General features: G+C 58.0%; 3 protein-coding genes across 9 annotated transcripts in view; 1 reads left to right on the forward strand and 2 right to left on the reverse strand.

Moving 5' to 3' along the window:
• Positions 1-1,323, forward strand: part of CCDC33 (coiled-coil domain containing 33) — a gene marked incomplete at both ends in the record, with an annotated part of 43,143 nt that extends 41,820 nt beyond the window's left edge. The window contains 4 exons of the mRNA XM_082321226.1: positions 238-359; positions 608-691; positions 811-906; positions 1,261-1,323. Coding sequence (XP_082177352.1) covers positions 238-359; positions 608-691; positions 811-906; positions 1,261-1,323 — 365 coding nt within the window. The remainder of the gene's footprint in view (positions 1-237; positions 360-607; positions 692-810; positions 907-1,260) is intronic.
• Positions 1,324-1,784: 461 nt separating this feature from the next.
• CYP11A1 (cytochrome P450 family 11 subfamily A member 1) lies at positions 1,785-5,515 on the reverse strand (the record flags this gene model as incomplete). The annotated part of the gene is made up of 9 exons (XM_082321312.1): positions 1,785-1,907; positions 2,025-2,216; positions 2,431-2,509; positions 2,654-2,820; positions 2,898-3,058; positions 3,566-3,769; positions 4,172-4,371; positions 4,571-4,726; positions 5,256-5,515. The coding sequence occupies 9 exons, from the start codon at positions 5,513-5,515 to the stop codon at positions 1,785-1,787; spliced, it is 1,542 nt and encodes a 513-aa protein (XP_082177438.1).
• Positions 5,516-12,025: 6,510 nt separating this feature from the next.
• The window catches only part of SEMA7A (semaphorin 7A (JohnMiltonHagen blood group)), a 33,616-nt gene continuing 25,009 nt past the window's right edge, over positions 12,026-20,632 (reverse strand). For 6 of the 7 annotated variants that reach the window (XM_082322722.1, XM_082322723.1, XM_082322725.1 and 3 more), the window contains 8 exons: positions 19,624-19,763; positions 19,075-19,253; positions 18,761-18,869; positions 17,852-18,050; positions 16,063-16,178; positions 15,226-15,377; positions 14,932-14,999; positions 12,026-14,527 (listed from right to left, as the gene is read on the reverse strand). In XM_082322722.1, the coding sequence (XP_082178848.1) occupies positions 14,178-14,527; positions 14,932-14,999; positions 15,226-15,377; positions 16,063-16,178; positions 17,852-18,050; positions 18,761-18,869; positions 19,075-19,253; positions 19,624-19,763 (1,313 nt within the window). In that variant the 3' untranslated portion in view covers positions 12,026-14,177. The remainder of the gene's footprint in view (positions 14,528-14,931; positions 15,000-15,225; positions 15,378-16,062; positions 16,179-17,851; positions 18,051-18,760; positions 18,870-19,074; positions 19,254-19,623; positions 19,764-20,632) is intronic. The other variant, XM_082322721.1, reaches the window with a different exon arrangement.

Below are 20,632 nucleotides of genomic sequence, written 5' to 3' on the forward strand. Positions count from 1 at the left end.
ACAAGTGGGGACAGGGACCCCTGGGGGGGACCGATATACTGCTGGGCTCCAATGATGGCCATCCCCTTCTGATGGTTTGCACCATGGGATGGTTTGCAGTGGGGGATCAGAGTTGGTCCTCAGCCCTCCAGCACCCATCCCTGGGCATGGGGGAGGCGAGGGCTTGCTCCTAGCCCCCATTGCTGTACTGGGTGGGTGGAGGACATGTCCTGGTGCCCCCCCTACCCCATCCCACAGGTGAAGCCCTCTCCAGGGAGGTGTATGCCGCACTGCTGGCCGAGAACCACAGGCTGCGGGAGAAGCTGGCAAGGCCCCTCCACCCCTCGCCCCCCGTCGCCCTGCAGCCCCCAGCCTTGCCGGTGAGACTGAGGAGGGGAGCACAGGGCTGGGATGAGGGGCAGAGCTGTGACACCCCAGAAAGCAACACGGAGGGTGACGAGGCACGCTGGGGGCGACCAGGCACACTGGAGGCATCACCGAGGTGGCCTCTCTGGCTCCATGGGGCAATAGACACCCCTGTGGCTTGCTCCCCCCATGAGCAGGAGGTGGAAAGGGGGGGTAATCCGGCATTGCCTTTCCCCACTCCTGCTCATCTTGTGGCCCACAGGGTGTTTTTGGGGGCACGGAGAAGCTGTCTTTGCTGGCCAGGCTGGAGGAGACACAAGCCCGTGGGCGGGTGCTGGAGAGGCAGGTGGGCATCACCCTCCCACACCCCGCTTGATGGCAGGGGGCTTGGGGTGTTGGGCTGGGGTGGGGGCACCTCTGGCCCCCAGCTTTGGAGACAACCAGCCTGATTTGGGTCTGTCCTAGTTGGAGGAGGCAGCGAGGAGGTGGGGACGGGAGAAGCAGAAGCTCGGCACTCGTCTGCTGGAGCAGGAGCATGGCTTCCCCAACGCCCCTGCCTCGGTGAGCACCCAGGCCACCCTGCACGGGGGCTGGCAGCTGGTGTTTGCTGCCGGGGGCTCAGAGCTGCCCCTCTGCACCCAGGCAACTGGGGTGGGAGAGGATAGCAGGGGGTCTCCATGCCCACCCCCATATCAGGGAGGATTTGCCTCAGTTTCCCTGCAGGACCCTGGGCAGGAGGGAGGTGGGAGGGTGGTCCCTAGGGCTGTGGGATGCCCCCAGCATCCCAGGTTACCCACCACCAACAACCCCAGACCCCCTTATCGCAGCCTCTCATCCACAGCTGATGCCCCCCAGGGGAGTGGGGAGGGGGGCTGGAATTGCAGCTCCCCAAGACCTTTTCCCATTCCCCACCAGAACCTGCCGGCGATCTCCACGGCCCTCCTGAGAAGACCCCACTCCCTCGCCCCCCTGCCCTAGCCCACGCCCAGCGAGAGAGACAGAGAAACCTAATGCTGGCAAAAAGGAGCTGGTGCTTTTTCACAGGATGAAATTACAGAGCAAATTCAAGGCGAAGCAAAACATTAGAGGGTGTTGGGGGAGCATGGTGGTGGTTCCTGGTGTGGTCCCTGGGGACCCCCGAGCAGCCGGAGGGGTGCAGGAGTACCCAGCCACCCTGCACTCCCTTGGGGGTTACAGGGGTGGCAGCGGGGCTGGGGTTGCTCCAGTTTATCTCCCCTGTGGCGTAAGCGCAGCCTTGAGCGGGCTGGAGTGAAGGCAGGGATGTGCCAAGCCAAGGCTGTGGCCGTGAAAGTGTCCCAGCCGTCCCCCAAATCACAACCTTGTGCCGGAGTCTGGCTGTAAGGAGCTGAAAGTGCCTGCTGGACTGTTGGGGATGTCCCCCAAACGGACGAGCTGAATGTCACCCAGGATCGGGCTCCTCACTCCTGGGACTCGAGTGGCCGTAAGGTCAGGTAGATGGGTTTGTCCGGGATCAGGATGAGATCGAACTTCGTCCCAACTTCCACTGCTCTCATGGTTTCGATCTTAAAGTTCTCCAGGATCTGGGATGGAGGAAAAAAGAGCAGATGGAAAATGCTGGAGGTACCAATACCCACATGCCACCTCCCTGGTCCCTTCCAGGGCCAAGTCCCTGGTGTCCCCAGCAGCGGGATGCTCACGTGCATGAGGAAAAGCTGCATCTCCAGCTCAGCGATCCGGCGCCCCAGGCACTGGCGGGGTCCAAAACCAAAACCCAGCCCCTTGAAGTGCTTGGGGCCAGCTGCCAGCCAGCGCTGGGGGCTGAACTGCTCCGGCTTGGGGAAGACCTCGGCATCCCGGCCCATGGCATAGAGACCGACCTGCACCAGCGTCTGCAGGGAAGGATCAGCCCCATGGGTCCAGGCTCCCCACGGGGCTTCACCAGCACTCAGGGTGCAGGCAGGGGGTGCAGGGCTGGGATCCAGACCCGGATGAGCCTCACAGCTGCTCCCCCCATGTCACCCATCCATGCTCCAGGTCCCACCTCTGCCCAGAGCCCCATGCAAAGTAGGTCAGGGTGACGAGGGACCCGGTGGCCATGCTCACCTTGGGGGGGATGCGGTAATCCTGGAGGATGACCTCTTGCATGGTATATCTCTGCAGGGTCACCGCCACTGGGTGCAGCCTGGGGAGAACAGGTCCCATGCACCTGATTTTGGGGACAGCCTGGCCCGCCCACATCCCACCTTGGTGCACAATGTCCCAGCAGTGCCAGAGATCTGGGGAGGGAAGGGGCTGGGGGTGTTTTTTAGTGGGGGCTCCTCCTCACCTGAGCGTCTCCTTGATGGCAGCTTTGAGCAACCGGATGGTCTTCAGCATCTTCACCCTGTCCCCCGCTGCCTCCCTCTTGGCAGCCAGGACCTCTGCCCGCAGCTGCTCCTGGATCCCCGGGGACCGCGCCAGCTCGAACATGGCCCACTGCAGCGTCATGGAGGTCTGGAGTGGGGCAGGAGAGCAAGGCTCAACACCAGCCAGGACCTTCTCCCTGCCCAACAATCCTGCTTGCTCCTTACTGTGTCCACCCCGCCTGCCATCATCTCAGTGATGCTGGCCTTGATGTCATCCAAGGGCAGCTTGTCCTGCATGATGAGGCTGCAGAGGATGCCCATGTACTCGTTGGTGCTCTTGCGCTGCAGCCGCAGGTCCCGGTAGACATTTTGTATGCATTTGTCCGCTGAGGAGACACAGAGAAACGGCGTGGCCTTCCTCCCCCAGGGCCATGGTGGAGGAGGAAGGCACCAGATGTGGCACCTTAGGACACCACTGCCCCATGCCGGTGGCTTTTCCATCACAGTTGTCGCTGCAGCAGCCTGGGACTATAGTCCCTGGTGCGGGACACAGCAGTGGCTGGGTGGGCACAGAGGGTGCCCCAGGGGAGGACATCCTGCAGAAGGGTCGTCCCAGGTGCCAAAAGCTCTCTGAGGCCACAAGCCCCTCTCGGAGAGCTGCTCCCCTAAACGTGGTGCCCGTCATCTGCCCTTCATCGTTCATGGATGGGTCCCCACTGCTCCATCCCACAAGCTCCAGATGTGGAAAGCCTTCCTGGCTTTAGTGACCCTGTGCTGGGTGGTTGGACCCAGGAGAAGGTCTCCACGCTGGTGAGATGAGGCTGCACTCTGAAACCAAGTCCTCAAAGGGGCCTTGGGTGACACAGGGAGGTGCAGGCAGGAAGAGTGCTCACCCTGGGTGAAGATGGCATCCCAGGCCTGGACATGGTCCCGCCACATCTTGGCGTTGAGGTGGCGGAGGAAGGCGGGTGGCAGGTAGAGCATGGGCGAGGTGGTGTGGAACATCAGGGTCACGGCGTCGATGAAGCGCTGTGCCTCGGGGTCCACGAAGTCCTGCAGCAGCCCCAGCCGCTCCCCATACAGCACGTGGCACACGGCTGTGAGCACAGCACCCATGAGGGGACCTGGCCAGAGGGGACCCTGTCCCCATCCCTTCCACCCTCCCATGGCCAACTCCAGCTTTTCCGTGGCTACGGGGACCTCTTCCTCACTCTGAGCATCACGGGGTCATGGAGGCATCCCTTGTTGGGTAGAGTTGGCTACCAGTTGATGACCGGTTGATGATAAAACAGTGTGTTATCAACAGTGTTGAGTTGTTCTCTACTTATCTGGAGAGAGGACATCCCTCTAGACCTTACAGCTTTGAGGGAGAAGCTTTTTTGCCCACCTCTGAGGGTGAAGCTGGGGGAAACGCAGTGTGTTGCCAGTCTCGGGCAGCATGCAAAGGGGTGTTTTGGGGGGGGACATGTCTGGTAGAGACTCATGTCCCTGACACTCACACTCCAGGGCAAAGCGGAAGAGCTCATGGGTGAAGTCAGCCGTCCAGCACTCCCGACCACTCTTCTCCACCTGGGCTCGTGCCCGCCGGACAAAGTCCTCTCCCACCTTGCTCAGCAGAGGCACAAAACCCTCCACCACCTGCGGTGACAGCACCTCCTTGTTCAGCATCAGGCGGTCCGAGCGCCAGGCCTCTCCCGTCCTGCAGGACACCAAAGTGGGGGGGTCAGAGGCATCCCTCCCCATCCACCCCCCCTGGAGGATGCCACCCCCCAAAGCACGGGGCCAGTCAACATCCCCATCACCCTCCTGATGCTCTAGCTTCTCACCACCCCATGTGCTGGGGCTATTGCGACAGGACCACCCCATCTTGAGGGGAAGGCCCTGGCCCCCCAACTCACTTGAGGAGCACACCGTAGGGCTTGTTGCGGTAGTCACGGTAAGCCACCCAGGGGGGCACGCTGAAGCGCTCTGGCAGCGTCCCCTCCGCCTGGAAGAGGGTGGCAGCGTCCTGGGGACTGATGATGTTCACGCTCTCGTAGACACCCAGCTTCTCCCTGCCAGGGCATGGAGTGGGGTCAGCCCCACACCCTGACCCCCACCTCCATCCCCCTGCAGCCCCTCACCTCCCCAGATCAACCACCTTCCCCCGGGACCCCCAAATCAACCACCCTCTGCCTTGCCCTCCCCAAAATCCTGCTTATAGGTCCCATCCCAGGGGATGCAGCAGCTCAGCACCGGGATCAGGCCCCCAGGGCTCGGGCAGGCACAGTGGGGGGTGCTGGACCTGGACCCTGTCCATCCCCCTCGATGTCAGTTCCGGACCTTCAGCAATCATGGGGGGCAGAGCCCCTCTCCAGCCCTGCCACCCCCTCCACAAGATATATCCACAAGGTACAAGTGGGTCTCCCCTCTTGCCCCTCACCATGGCCTGCACATGGCAAGATGAGCTGCTCTGGCAGTTCAGCCGCCTATTTATGCCCTTCTCACCTGGAGCAGGGCTGGGAATAGCAGCAGCATCCTGGACTGGAAAGGCTGCCAGAGCCGGGGAGCCGAGGGGGATGCCGGGGCCAGACGCTGCCTCACCTGTAAATGGGCCCGAACTGCTGGAACTTGCGAGCCATGATGTGATGGACGTTGTGGAAGCCGCCCTCCTGCCAGAAGCGGTAGAGGTTGAGCCAGCCGGTTCGCCAGTCACCAGGCAGCTGGTTAAAGGGTCGAGGAGTTGGTGGGATGGGGGGAGCACGTAATGGGGTGGCAGCCCCCCGAGTCTGGTGGCATCCCCCAGCTCGGGCAAGGGGACATCCCCGCAAGGCGCCTGGCTTGGGCGCAGCCCGAGCAAGCATGGGAACGGGCAGCAGGAGAAGGAGGCGAGGGTGGCCTCGCTCTTATCCCCCCTCGGCCGTCGCTCAAGGTGAGATGCTCTCGCCCGCCTCCCGATGAGTCACAGCTGCCCCAGGGACGGGGACAGGCACAGGGCGTTTCGCCCCGGCACCAAGGCAGACTAACATTGGGGAAGGCAAGGGGGTTTGCCAAGCATCGTCCTCTCCCAGCCTTGCCATAGGGGGGCTTTGCCAGGGGATGCACAGATCTCAAGCGGCATGGGGTGATGAGGAGTGATGCTGGCAGGTGGCCCGTGCCACCCCAATAAAAGTAGATGCTGTTGCAAGCACTGAAAATGAAAACCCAGCTGCCAAGGGGAGAAATGTTTTGTCTGCAGAATAAATGATAAAAATGATCTAGGGGACAAAATAGCGCGGGTTAGACTTAATAAAGCTCAGGCCTGAGGGGTCACCACAGGAGGGGACAGCCTTGGGGACTGCCTGGCCACCGCCGGGGGTGTCTCACCTCTGCCGTTCCCAGGGCAGGGGATGCCAGGGGAGGCAGGTCCCCCCCTTCCTGGGGTCTCCTGTCCCAGAGCATCATCTCCCATTTAGTTCAGGAACCGCAAACACCACCCCCTGCCAGGAGGGAGAGGCTTTTTGGGGTGTCATGGTCTGCATGGAGCTGGGGACAAAGGCCCCTACCCCTGAGTATGGTGGCAGACACCTTCCCTTGTCCCCAGGACCACTAACACCCACTTGTGACCAGTTATCAACAGGGTGTGGGAGAGTTAACAGGGAGGGGTGTAACTGGAGGGCCCCTGGGCCATTCTGGAGCATCCCTTTGGGGTGTCCCTGGAGTGGGTCTTGAGGATCCCTGGGGTGTCCCTGGGGTGTCCCTGGGGTCTCTGTTCCTGGGGTGTCCCTGGAGCAGGGGGGAGGATTCCAGACAGGTCCCTGAGGGTCCCTGGACTTTCCTTGGGGTGACCTGGGGGTCCCTGGGGGAAAACACCCCAGGGCCTTGAAGGCCTGGAGGAGGAGGAGGAGCTGAAGGAGGGCTCTGTGGGCCTTATTCTGGTTTTAAATCTTTCTTAGGTTTTCATTTTCCCCGGGAAGTGGGAGGAGGAAGGAGGCAGCGAGGGACGCCTGCGGCCGAGGATGCTGAGCCGGGCTCCGCGGCGGCTGCCACGACGGCGGCGGGCACCGGGGGGCGCCCCTGCCCCGTCCGCCGCCACCGGCGTCGGGACCGCCACCGGCCCGGCCCTGGAGCCCGGCCCCTGCCAGGCACCGGCTCTGTCCCCTCCTGCCGCATCGTCCCTGGCCGCTCCCAGGCACCGGCTCTGTCCCCTCCTGTCCCAGCCACCCATCGCTTGTCCCAGCTGCCACCATCTGCATGAAGATGCCCACGCTGGCTGCGCACCGGCCAGCTCAGTGTGCACCCCGGAGCAGCCCCACACCCCGGCGACATGGTGGCACAGTGCCAACCCCCTGTCCTTCACCCCTCCACTGTCACTGTCCTGGTTGGGACCTGCTGCCTCCCCTCCGGCTGTGGGAATGGGGTCAGTCCAGAGCAGTCTGGCCACCTTGGTGCTCGTAAAAACACCGTTGTGGGCCCAAGGGACATGGAGGGACTCGCAGCCACGTGGCTGAGCTCTGCCCTCACGCAGGGCTAGATGGCCCCATCAGCCACCAGCTCCAGCCCCAGGAGGGGACAGCCGCCCATCACACTCAGTGTCACCTCTGCACCCCTTCTTTCCACCATCTCCCCAAAGTGTGGGGAGCCAGCTCATGGGCTCCATCACCCCGTGCCTGTCCCCTGTCCCGAAGGGGTCCTACGCACATCCTCCATGGGGGCCTTGCCCTCCCCCTTCCGTGCCCCCCCATGCCGGGGTGGTCTCCAGATTTTCAGGGCACCTCCGCAACAGTGTTGCCGCCCCTGCATCACGAAGGAAACGCGATGGTTTGTCCCCACTCCTCCAGCCCCCAAGCACGCTGTTCGCAGAGGAAACCACCGGCTGCTGCAATGGGCACAGGAACCTGCGCAGTTGGGGGCTCTGACGAAAAGTGGGGGGGCCAGGAAACAGGTTGGGGAGGTGGCCAGGAAACAGGTCGGGGAGGTGGCCAGAAACCCACAACATCACTCTTTCCCCAGCCAACAGAAATCGCAGCGGGGACGGGGCTCTGACCACTTTTGCTGATGGCCTTATCCGTGATGAGCAATGCCAGCGGCGTGTGGATGGAAGGAGGCGTTTCACCCTGCTGCGCAGGCAGCACCTCGCCCACGAAACCCGCGTGACAAAGGTGTATCTCCTACTATTTTTAAATGAACCGAAACAGAGAGTTTCTCCCCTCCGCGGTGGCCTTCTTCCCTGCACCACCCACACTGGGGACAAGGTTTTCTTCATACTGAGAGGCGGCAACCATGGGCGTCATGCTCTCACTTTCCAGCCACGGGGCTTTCCTGGTGCATATTGCCTCCCGAGCGAGAGGGGTGACTAATTGCCCAGCCCCTTCACACCTTCCTCCCCGGTAAATCACAACTCCGAGAGCCTGCTGAGAAACCCCCCAGCTTTCTGCTCCATGGCAGGAAACCTGGCTGAGCCAGAGCCACAGCCACAGCCCCAGCGAAACCCCAGCCTCCCTGCAAAATCCCCCTCCTCAACCTCATCCCTCAGGCACCTGGGGCTGGGAAGGCCGAGACTGCAGTGATTTAGCAGAGGGAAGGTGTTTTGGCAGAGCAGCTCATCCTTTCTACACCACTGCAGACGCCTCTGCCCACCCCAAGCCAATGGGAACCGGCTGGGATGGGGCTGCCTTCAGCCAGGGTGATGCTGGAAGCGGATTTGTTTTGGCGGGGAGAATAAAGGGACTGCATCACATCGCTGGGATGGAGAGCAGAGCAGAGCAGGTGTGAAATCAGTGGCTGGAAAAAGGGCATGGAGCTGACTGCGTTGCGTTCTTAACTTAAAAATACTGCCCGCATCTACATGTGGACCGATGCTGCTCAGCTCCCCGCTAATTGCACTCATCTCTTGGGGGAGAGGGTGTTTGTCATGTATTTTCCAACAAGCTCTTTTCTTTTCTGCAGTGATTTCATCCTGGTGTCTTCCCCGCTCTCTGCGTGAGCAACTCCATTCATTGCAAGCTTTCAGCTACTGCCCACAAGCAGGTGGTTGGGAAAATTTCAGTAGTAAAACTCCTGCCCAGAAACCCCCTGTGATTCAGTTTGGGGCTGGAGGGCAGGGGGAAAAACTCATTTTCATAAAATTATGTTGAAAAAGAGAAAACGTCAGCTGCAAACAGACCGTAGCCATGATCAAGCAGTTCTTGCTGGAGGGTTTCCCCTGGGAGCAGAGAGAAGGGGATGACCAGGCGTGTGTCAGGCAGCATCCCTGAGGCACTGGGGGCTGAGCGCGCAATGCTTGAGGAGCTGCTGGGGGCACCCAGGACATCTCATCGGGAGGACGGACCCAGCCAGGACAAGCTTTAATCTGAAACAGGGGCAATTCTAGCTTGTTTTTATTGTCCTGCTCCACTAAACTGAATCTCCTCTTACTAATTCATTGCGTGCAGTCCCAGAGCTAAAAATTGCCGGGCTGATGCCTGGCTTTTGGGTCTCCATTGAGCTGGGATGGGGTATCTCACCCTGATGGGAGGCGTCCTTTGGCTGTGATCACCCCTCGGGGATCTCAGTGTGGAAATTCATGGCTGGAGAGGAAAAACTTTCATGCGTGTAATCTGCGGGGAGGAGGAGCATGGCCACGTGGGAGGAAGGCACGCTGGTTTATCCCGAGTTTAACTTCCTCTGGCATCTCCTGGGTCATCTCATTTCTAGTAAGTGGCTGTATTTCCCACTTGCATCGCTCGCCACAGCCGGCCCTGAACTGCCTTGGTGGTGTAGTGTCCCCCGCGTCATATCGTCCGTGCTCCAGCATGGACCAGGGGCAAAAGGAGCCCAGAGCCATGCCCAGACAGACAGACACACACCTGCCCAAGGCTGGTTAAATCCTGAGATCCTCAGGGAAAAGGGAGAAGTAGCTGCAGGGCAGCAAACACCCCCTGCAAACAGAGTTGCCACATTACAGACAGGAAAAACAGGTTGGACGAAGAGGAGCTGGGGGTGAAGGCAGCCGGGAGCAAGCCGGGTGGGTGGCATGGTTTCAGCCACCAGATCGAGACATTTGAGCTCAGTTCGTGCCTCCTCTTTGCCAGACTGACCTAGGGGAAGCAGGCAGTGACACTGGCTGCCTCAGGCAGGATGGGCAGGATGGGTGGGACGCCCATGGCAGAGCTGTCCCGGGGGGGGGGGGGGGGGGGGGGGGGCGGGGGGGGTGATGGCACATGGGAGTGCCGCTGGGCTGGCTCCAGCTCTAACCACAGCTTGGACGTGACTGGGAAGGACAGTGTGTGCTGGACAGACTGAGCCCAAGATAAGATGCAAGATAAGAAAAATACTGGGCCAGGGCTCGGGCTAGTCAACAGGGAGGATGGAAGATGTTGCCCTGGTGTGCCAGGACCCCTCCATCCTTGGGATCCCAGCTCTCGTGAAACCAGGGGTGGCCATCGGGGCATCCCAATTCCAGGCTCCAGCCGGCTCCTTCTGGGGTTGCTCTGTAGCCCCATCCTGCCAGGAAAGGCTGCCCAGGGGTTGCTGTGGCTGGAGACAGCATCTCGGATGAGCCTACAGTCAGTGCATACCCTGGGTACTTGCATGGAGCAAGCAGGCAGCTACTGTGGGATTTCTCACCAGCTCCTGCATCTGATTCAGGCGGATACAGGATTTCCTGGGTCTATTGTCCTGCCCAGCAAACCCAGAGCAGCCTCCAAGGCCACCGGCGAGGCTGGAGGCAGAAATAGCCCCCAAAAACAGCACTGGAAAAAATTAAATGTTCCCGAGGCTTTTGTTTGAGGCGTGCGGCCATCCCCGCCTCCGCCTGTGCCGGAGGAAGCCCGGCAAAGCCGCTGCAGTACCTGACCTTCCTGTGCGTGCCTGCTCCCATTGAAACAAGGCTCCCAAAATAACTCACTCAAACAATGTGGCCATAGTAAGGGTGAGGGTGGCGAGGCCTCGGCTTTCCCCTCCCCACACACAGCTTTTCCCTCCAGCAGCCCTGAAGCCTATGATAAACCCTGCTGCATGTGTTCGCCCACAGCTTTCGGCCCATTGTATTTATAGGAAACAGCCAGTGGCCAGTGGAAATACTGCCCAGAACAAAACACAGCCTGAAATGATCAGTCTTTGCTGCTTTATTCAGGAAATTTAGCAAAAGGCTCCATCTTTTGTCCTGGCCATCCCCAGGGAGCAGGGACTGGCTTGCAAAGGCTGGGCTGGGGAAGGAGATGCTGTGTGGGTCTGTGGGGTCTCTGTGTTACCCAGGGACCCAGGGCAGTCCCTGTGGTGCTCAGTCCCGTGCTCTTACCTGCTTCTTGGGCAAGAAAACGGAGCCAGGGCAGCCGAAACAGCGTTACCGCAGCCCTGCACCCTGCACAGCCCCAGCCCATCGCTTCCAACCAGCTCCCGGGGGGTTTCAGGATCGTCGCCATGTGCAGCTCTCAGCCCTCCTGCTTGCCTCTCCCCAGGGCACTGTGAAACACTTCAGCGTTTGGGGTTTTAACGATGGGTTTTAGAGCTTTGGTAATCCAATGCTTGGCAGCAATAGAACTGGAAATGCAAATATCTTGGTGTCCGCATACAGCACCAGAGCGATAACGCCTGGGTGCTGGGTTTCTCTCCCTTCCCGTCCTGGGCGAGCTCCCCACCTCCTCCCACCACGGGGGCGGGGGGCTGCCAGAAATCACACTTCTTGTTTTAGCTCCGCTGAAACCCGCCTGTCTTTTAGGCTCGTTTCTCCTTCTTTACGTCAAGATGCCGCTACCGCATATGCTGCCAGCGCCGGCAGGAAGTTTTCTGCCAAACCCCGTGCTAAGGAATAAATAAGGCAGGGGGGGCTTTCGCTTTCAGCTGCCTAAACCCGGCCTGCAGATCAGGAACCTGCAAAACTCTCCTGCAAATCCTGGGCCAGGACCCCTAGCACAGGTCCCAGGGGACAAAGGTGCCTGTCACCACCGTCACTGTGCCCCCGGCTGGTCCCCCATCACCTCCAATGCTTTGCAAAAGGACCTCGCTGATGCATCGCTGCAAACCGGGGCTGGAGCTCCGGGGGCTCCTGCCTAACCACCAGCACCTAAATATTTTCCGATGCTACCTGCAGGAACAGGCCCAGCAGCAAGCACTAAGAAAAGCGCACAGAAAAGCAGCTGGGCACGGGTTTAGATGAAGCCGCAACCCTTTGAAAGCCCTGCAAAAGGGGGCCGAGCACTGCGACAGGTCTGCTGGGCTCCGCAACCGGTTCTGCCTTTGTGCCAAGGTGCTTTGATGGAGAGTTTGAAAGAGAGGAAGATGTATTGTTCTCTCCTGCTTTTGTTGGCATGTTTTAAAAGCTTGAATTCCTATTCCCTGCTTCCCTCCATCCCAAGCCAGGCCTTCCCCTACCCACCCCTCCACCCCCCCCCGCAGCTGTCAACCATCGGCTCATTTTTCCCCCAAACCAGCAAAAAAGAGAACTGCGAGCTCAGCACCGCTCCATTTCACAGGCTGTCAGCCAGGCAGCCCCTGCGTGCGCGCCTAAGCCGCTCCCAACGTCAAAGCCAAGGCAGAGCCGCAGGCAGAAGGTGCCGGGACGGCTCGGCACCCACGAAGACCCGCTGTCGCTATTTATATCCCTCGCTTTCTGCAGGCAGTGGGTGGTGATGAGCAGGGTGCTGCTAACACCCCCCTTGGGATTCTCCCGCGGGAATTTGCCCGGCTTCTCGCTCCCGATGGTGCCAGCCTGAAGCGGGAGCAGCAAACCCAGGGCACGAGGGGTGGCCTGGCACTGGGCTGGGGCTGTTGCTGGAGAGGAGAAGTCGGTAAGACATGCAAGAGGATGGGAGGACCCCATGGCTGTGGGGGAAGAGGGACAGGGGAGACCCCAGCCACCATCGCAGCAGCAGCATCCCTCGGCTCCCGGTGAGAAACCCAGCACTCGCCTGCTCTTTTCCATCATTTATTTCAACTGTCACATTCTCACTTTGGTCACAGCTCTGAAAGGTTTTTTTTGGTAGCTGTTTCATTGTTTTTTCTCTTCTCTAATTTGAACCTACTTTCTGTAATATTATAAAATTATACAAGTACAGTAATCACCGGCTGGTAATAAATATACTTGTTAGTTCACAAAGTTAAAGTGCTTTGAGAAGGGATGTAAGAAGATTGAGAAGGGGGTTCTTGGAAATGTAGTGCAGTAGGAAGCTCTGGCCCGTTGTCTGTCGTCTGTGGTCACGAGAGGCCCATAGCACCTCTCCCCCTTGCCAAAAAGACCTCTCGGGCACTCCTGAGTGTCTCGGAGCAGGCACGAAGCAGGAGCTGTGCTGCTGTGACAGGTTACTGGAAGCATGAGATACGATGCCGGCTCCGTTACATGGCCTGAGGCTGGGGCGTTTTGGCGGTCAAGAGGGCTGGGAAAGGCTTGGACAAGGTATGGGATCGCCCCTTGCCCACAGGCATGGGGAGATTACCCCATTTTTCACAGTTTAGTCTTGCTCAGAGACCTCAAAGCCCAAGGGAAGCAAACCTTGGTCCTCCCCTGTCCCCTCAGTGCAAGGGAGAGAGGCAGATCTGCTCTGGGCAGTGGGGACAGCCGCAGCCCCCCGAGCCCCTTGGCATCGCCCTGAGATCGGCAGACTGCCACCTCTTTCCCTGAGGAAGCCCGGTCCCTCTCCCCGAGGAGAGGTGCTGGGAGCAGGGGCTGCCTGCTGCCCACAGATAAATGCCCTTAGCTGCCTGCAGAGGATTTGTGCGTTTAAAACTTCTTCCCAGGGCCTCCCCAGGTTTGGTTTGGGCTCTGCTTCCACCTTCCCTTCCTGTCCCCTTTGGTCTGTTCTTCCCCACACCCCAAATCTAGCCATCTTCCAAGGCTCTTCCATGCAAAATGCTAACTTTATGCCTGCCCTTGCCTGCAGGTTTCCAGCACTAGTTCCCGATCTCCCTCCCATGTCAAAGCCAGCTGTAAAAAAAAAACGAATAAACCAAACCCTAAAACCCTTCCAGTGCCCAATTCTCCAGACCAGAAGGGGACTCATATGTGACACTGGGAGCGTTCCAGCTGCTTGCCAACCCAAACAGACATTAGCCACTAAAAACTTGGAGGCATCAGTCCCCGCTCGGAGCGAAGCACAGATCAAACAGTTAGAAAGGCCAAGGGCTGGCTCCTCCTCTTCATCACATGCACGTTCCCAAAGAGAGGAGTCATTGTGCCCTGAGACTCAGTGCATGCACATCTGTAGAGGTCCCCTGAACATCCACGCCCAGGGTAGGCTCAGGACGATAACCAGTACAGAGCTACCAGCGCGGGCTCGGGGAGAAGCAGACACCACTCCCTTCACACTGCTGGGTACTGTGAACGTCCCCCGCGTGTTAGGGGACCCCTTCCCTCCCTGTCCCCAAACCCTGCTCCATCTGGCCCCGCAGTCACATCTTCCTCGCCATGACTCTTCCACCAAGGCCAAAGATGGAGGGGTTGCTGCCCAGGACCCCTTTTGGGACAGTCAAAGGAGCAACTAAGAGAATGGGGATCTCGCCTCAGCAGCGGACAGCGAGTGCAGGAAGAGCAGCAGCAGCCAGGATGGTGGGAACACAGTCCTGTCGTGTTCAGTGGAAGAGCTCCACCAGCACCACCATCAGGAGCAGCTGAAGCCAAGAGCCAAACGTCATGGTGGCCTGGCCCTTCTGGGACATGAACCTGAGCTGGTTCACCAGGCGCTCCTTCACCAGAGCCTGCTTGAAGCCGTCCTCCTCCGAGATGCAGACATAGTGGCCGTAGTGAATGTGGCTCACGTTCTGAATGAAGTGGAAGCAGTCCTGCTGGGGGTGGGTGGTGTTGCAGGTCTTGATGAGGCTGTTGTTGTGGTACCAGTTGTAGGTGGCATAGTGGGACTCGATGGGACAGTTGAGGTAGTAGCGGGAGAAAGGGACGACTGTGATGTTCTGATAGTCATCTACTGGAAGAGATTGAGAAGGGAGGGATGAGACAGGCATCTCCAAGAACCACGAATTCCCCCACAAGTCTGGAGGGAAGAACAGTTGGGTCAATGGGGATGTGTTACACAGCCATTTAATGACAATGGCAGGGCCTGACTCACTCCTGGTGAAGTCCATGGGACTCTTCTCCCTGGACATCAGCAAACACAGAGTTTGAGCCCTCTCACCCAGTTCAGAAATAGATTATCTAGCAATTAACTGCAAGCTGAGACTTGCTTGGTGTCTTGGTCTCAGCATGGTCATTCCCAGTTCCCCAGCAATAAATTGCAACACCTGGCACAGCCCGTACAAAGACCTGAGAATCAGTCACCCTGCCCCAAACGCCCCCTGGGGAAATGGCCTACAGCTCAAAACCTTTACATACCTTCCTTAATATCCCCCTTTTGGCACTCTCCTCGCCATGGGTCCAGGTTCAGGTTCTGATGTACCTCCCTAGTAGACGGGAACAAGCATTAACAAAGTAGTAATGTCAGGGAAGTAGCACTTCAGGGCTAGGAAAGGAATCACCCATACAAGATGTGGTGGATCAGATAAGGAAGAAACACCTGCTATGTGTGGCCCTGGCCAGGAAGGGGAATACTGAGGGTCTGGGTATTTCTCACATGAAAGCAACCAGCAGAAGGTGATGGAGAAACAGCAAGCTGTTGGCACCACGTACCGGTTTAGATAAACCGACTGACAACTCCCATTGAACCACCCGCAGTACGGGTCCCTCGCCAGCAAGCAGCTGTCACAGTTGTTGCGATACACCCTGCACATGTCCATGGGTATCTCCATGACTTTGTTTGTTGAGCCGACGTACAGCATCGCCTGCAGGAGGGAAGCAGAGTGGCTGATCATAGGAAGCCCTGAAGCAACAGGGAAGATGGTGCCAAGTACTAATGGAATAGCTAATCTAGAAAGTGGTGTTCCCCAATTGATCCCTTCCACCTTATGAGTGTCTAACACTTCTCCTGCAGCTTCACTGTTATACTGGGGTGGATTTCACCAGCGGGGCTGGTAGGTGTCCAGGCAATGCTGTCATATGTCCCTATCACGGGAGGGGAAGCAGCCATCCTTCCCCCACCAGCCCTGTGTTCCCATAAGTTTCCTCCATCAGTGACAGCAGTGTTGTCACCTCTGGGATGGAGCACCAGCGCTGTCTGATAGCTCATCTGCCAGCAAGGCTGGACAACGAGAGGGAAACTGCAGGGGGAGGAGAATACTGCTCTGGGATTTGGTCCAGGGTTCTTCCCTTGCCGCCAGAGGACAGGAGGTGTCTGAAAAGCTCTGTTGCCCACTGACCACACAGAGAGTTACCCAGGACTGGGGACATCAGCCCAGCTGTTAGGATTTAGCAAAGCATGCTGCGGGACCCCTTACAAACCCACCCAGAGGCTACTTCCAGACCCAGGAGCTGTCATTAAACCATCTGTCCTTGCCTCCCCTGCTGCCTGTTTTTAAAGCTACAGCCTGACCCACTCTTTTCCTTTCTATGGAGTAGGCAGAGACCCACCCTCTTGTGGTCCAGGATCATGGACTGGATTGGGTCCTTCTTTGGGAAGACCTGGAGCTCCATGATGTTCTGCACCCCGTCCGGCAGTTCCACGATCTTGTGGATCGATCCCTTGTCTAGAAAGGAGGGGAGAGCCCTGATGAAGCATGCTGAGAGCAGAAAGGCAAGGCAGAGGGGCTGCAGGCAGAGGTGGGGAAGCCAGGCAGGGAACCAGCTCTGCCTCCAGCCCATGCTGTGGCAGGCAATACCCACTCTGCAGAGCCAGGCTTGACTGGATTCCTGAAACCACCCACCCAGAGAAGACAGGACCTTTCTCAGAAGGAGCCTGCTTGCTCTGCTACAAAATCATCCCCCAGACAGTAGTGTTTCCCACAGCAGAGCCTTGTCATCCTCCCAGCCAAGAGCCACGAGGAACCCATTTCCCATTGCCCTTCGGGACCTAGCTGTGCCTGCTTTGATCAGCTGCACTGTAACGGCCTCAGCAAGAAAAACCAACCGCTCTCAAACTCCACTCTGCTTTGATCACTGGCCTGTTCTTGTGTGAGCCTCATCTCACTGCTCGCCTGAGGCAAAGACTTGGGTCTTTGCCTTTCTGTTTTTCTAATTAAACTGACTCCCCTCCCCAGTTAAATGACTCCAAACTGGTGATTTAAGAAAATGAGAGTTTGGTGGAGGGGTGAAAAGGCAGATCCTGAGGGAACAGGGCTCAGGAATCCTCATTGTTTACCCTCTTTTATTACTTGCATGGTTTCTCCTTCCCAAATAGTTGCTCCCTTCTCCACCATCAACCAGGGCAAGGTGAAAGATGTGACCCCAGGTCAGGCAGGGATTAGGACCCCCCCAGGTGCTGGCCCTTGCCTTCATGCCCACCCCAGCGAGGCTGGGCAGCTGCCCTGCCAAGCCCTGCATCTTGGAGCAAGCTCCCTGGCAGGACTCTGCAAGGCGTTAGCTGCATTTAAGCCAAGGCTTTCGGCAAGATAAGAATAATCTGAGCATGCGTGGGCCCTAATCCAACCCAGGCCACCTACTGAGAACTGTCTGCATTTTTTTAATCACAGATTAGGAAACAAAAACCCCAGAAAGACCCTCCACAAGTGCCAGTGAACAAATCCCAGCACAGTGCAGAAAAAGGGATGAGCACAGCCATAGGGAGCAAGCCCAGGGAGGTAGGCAGGCAAGTGAGGGAAGCGCTGGGTTAGGGACCTTTGCACCTTCTGGGCAGCTGCCTGACTGAGCTCGCCAACCTTTTGCTCTGCATCCCGTTCACCTGCAACTGAATTGCCTTGGCTCAGCTCCGCAGCATCTCCAGCTGCCCCAGGAACTCTGGCAGCTAGGATCAGCTGGCTTTGTCTCCAGCCAGAGGTGCTGGCCTTGCAGGAAGTCTGCGCTGCTGCACGAGAGCAAGCAGTGACAGGAGATGACAGAGTGGGTCCCTTTCCAAAGGATTTCTGGTTGACAGTGTAAAGCTGCTCCTGGGGAGAGCTGTGCTACCCCTCCCTCGCCCTAAAAACACAGCCTGAGACCTACCACAGGCTGAAGCAGCCCAACTGGGTAAATCCCATGTGCTGGGATTCTGCTTTCAGCCTGTCTTTGCCTATGCAGCCAAATTGGATGCATTTAGCTGTACTGGGACTTGGCAGCTCTTTCCTGCTTGACAAACATATGCCAAGCTGGGAACACAGCCCCTTGTTTCACTCTGCACTGGGGGTCTCATCTGCTTCCCTTGGGTTCCCTGCCCTCGAGGGGAAAGCAAACTCCAGGGAACTCCAAAGGGAATGGTTCCCAGTACCTGTTGCCAGATAAAGCACATTGTAGCGGCGGCCGTCACCCGCAGAGACCTCATGCACCCCAATCTTCTGGTAGCGGTGCTTGTTGTGGAATAAGGGGCTCTTGGTGGGGGAGAGGGGCTCCACACGGTCCTCCACCTCCGGGTGGCTGTCAGCTATTTTGAAGGTCTCGCTCGGGGTGTGCTGTCCAGAGGAAACGCACTGTGGCAAGAGGGGACAAAAGCCACCATCAGATTCAGACAGGTCCCCTGAGGATGAGACTTGAGGGCAGGAGAGCAAAGCAGGGCACAGCACGGATACCTCAGCCCGGAGGAGGATGCCCAGGCATGGCGCACAAGCCTGCCTTGGGTGTAAACACAAGCCCTGGGGCTGCTGTGACTGTGCTCGTGTCAGGTCCCACCAGTGATCTCCTCTGCAGAAGTCATGATTTAGGAGACTCATGCCCTGTGAGTCCTCCTCTACGCACCCAGAGGCTTAGGGGAGCCTCCCCCCACCCTGCTGTTTGCTGCCAGGTCAGTGCTGCACTCAGAACCGCAGGGCTGGGCTACAGGTTGGCTTGGTGAAACCTGCGAGGCTAGCAAACACAAGGCTAGACACTGTCCTCCAGCTTCACACACGAGAGCTCACAGATCTGTTTGCCGAGGCATGTAAGAGCCTGTCTCCCCTTGCTTTCTATGAAGGCGTTGGACCTTATCCAGCCTCCTTTTGTTTCCATCAACAAACCTCAGATCCTTCTTGCAGTGCCTACAACCTTTCTCGCTGCCCCAGCTCTCACCTGGCTGCTCAGTGGTGGGACCATCCCCTCACCTGTCCCAGCTATTCTGACAACTGCAGTGGCAGAGCAGGGACCAGCTCTCCTGGCCTCGGGAGGCCTCTCCACTTCATGTAGGCATCTTTTATCACTCACTCACCTGCCCAGGCTTGATCTCTGGGTTGGGACCATTATAGCCTTTGAGTCTGGATGTCCGAAACACGTTGTCAATGTCCCCAAAGGAATAGACGCAAACAGCAGAGCTTCCCCTGCAGGCAACAAGACAAAGAGAAAGTCAGGGAGACATTGGCCATCACCTCTACAGTTGGGGCATGGCTGTGTGCATCGCGCCTTCGCTGACCCTGCCCTCTCTGGCTGTTTTCCACCCATGTACCTGCCAGAGAGACTAAAGGGCTGAAAGAAAGGATTTGGCCCATGGGACAGGACATCCCTCCGTTTTGCAAAGACCCTCACCAGGTGTTTGTGAAGAGCCCGTAGACTTTGGAGTGCCGCCAGTTACTTGCAGGGACAAAGAAAACATCTTGCAACCAGTTGAAGTTGCCCTTGGTGACTGGGTCAACACAAATCAAGCTGGCCTTCAGGAAGGTGGTCCACTTGGAAGCAGAGAGTGAACTGGTTCCCCCTTTATCTTCCTGGAGGAGAGGAAAAGCAGGGAGTCAGGGTTTGGCAGAGAGGAACACAAAGTCCTCCCTGTCCAGCATCTTGGATGGATAACTGGGGGATGCTCCAGAGGTATATTTGATGCTGGTCACTGCAACAATCATCTACCTCTCTAACATCCCAGCGAGACAGAACAGGGCTTTCTCTCCCCTACAGGCAAGATGGGAGCCAGAGGATGGGAAGGCCAAAGGACGTGGCCGTACCCCATACAAACTCTGTGGCAGAGGAGAGAATTGAGCCAGAGGGGCCAAATCATGTGCCAATAACACTAGGTGAGCTGGCATGTCCATTTGCCACCCTGTAACACTCTTGCCTCCCCACCATACGCTGTTCCTGTGGTACCTTACACAGCTGGGCCACTCGGGAGATGTTTCTAGGGGCCTCAGGACTCTTATCCGGGTTGTCTTCACGAAAGAAGTAGTAAATCTTGTCCTGGTGAGGCTCTTCGTGCCTTAATGTGGTGGCTTTGACAAACTGAGGGTCTGTAAAGGGAAATGAGCCATCACAAAACCTTGGCCTGAACACACACGTTTCCTCTGAAAAGTCACCAGTGGGGACCAAACCAGCGTGCTCTACAGCTAACCACTCACCCTCAGACAAAATGAGGAAATGCAAACACCGTCTGTGCTCCAGGCAAAGGACAGGTCCAAGCCCATCCTCTACACCTGACTGGTGCATCGCACTAACAACCGCTCCTCACGTGCACCTTTCCAGTGGGTTCCCCTTCCTCTCCCTCCTGCCCAACTCCACGCACCCATTCCCTTGAAGGTGAAGTCCCCAAAGCCCAGTGAAGCCTCGGCTGCTTAGCAGCAAAGGAAACCAGCTCTCCCTTCTTGCGCAACGGAGCTATTATCATAGAGGAAGGCTCCCTCGGTGGGAGCTAGCTGCACCATTGTTTGTGTTTGCTGCGGAAAACCCAGTGACGCTCTTCCTATTAATACACCGCTGCCATAAAGGGCATCCCCAGCAGCGGCTGGGTCCCTCTGAGCACTGTTAGTTGACGTCCCTGTGGCAGGGAGTTCTGTGTAAGCATGGGATCAGCCTCGCAGCTCTGGGTCTTGTTTTGTTTGCTGGTGCCTTGGTTGCCTCCTCCATTGCCCTGCACGCACAAGTTCTGTTTTGCCCTGGTGTCATTTTGATTTGATTTTTTCTTTGGCCAGGGGTTCAATAATCTCCCATTTCCCAGTGTCACTGGGGACGCTTGGGGGAAGGCAATGTAATAAGCTCATGGAAATTGAGGAGGGTCCTGTCTCTCTGTTCCCCACACTGTCCCATGCACAGCCCAACATGTTCCTGCCTCAAGGCCTCACCCCGGCTGGGGATTTGGAAAGGGCCACTGCCCAGAGCAGAA

The sequence above is a fragment of the Platalea leucorodia genome (assembly GCF_965183815.1).
Source record: "Platalea leucorodia genome assembly, chromosome: 9".
Lineage (NCBI taxonomy): Eukaryota > Metazoa > Chordata > Aves > Pelecaniformes > Threskiornithidae > Platalea > Platalea leucorodia.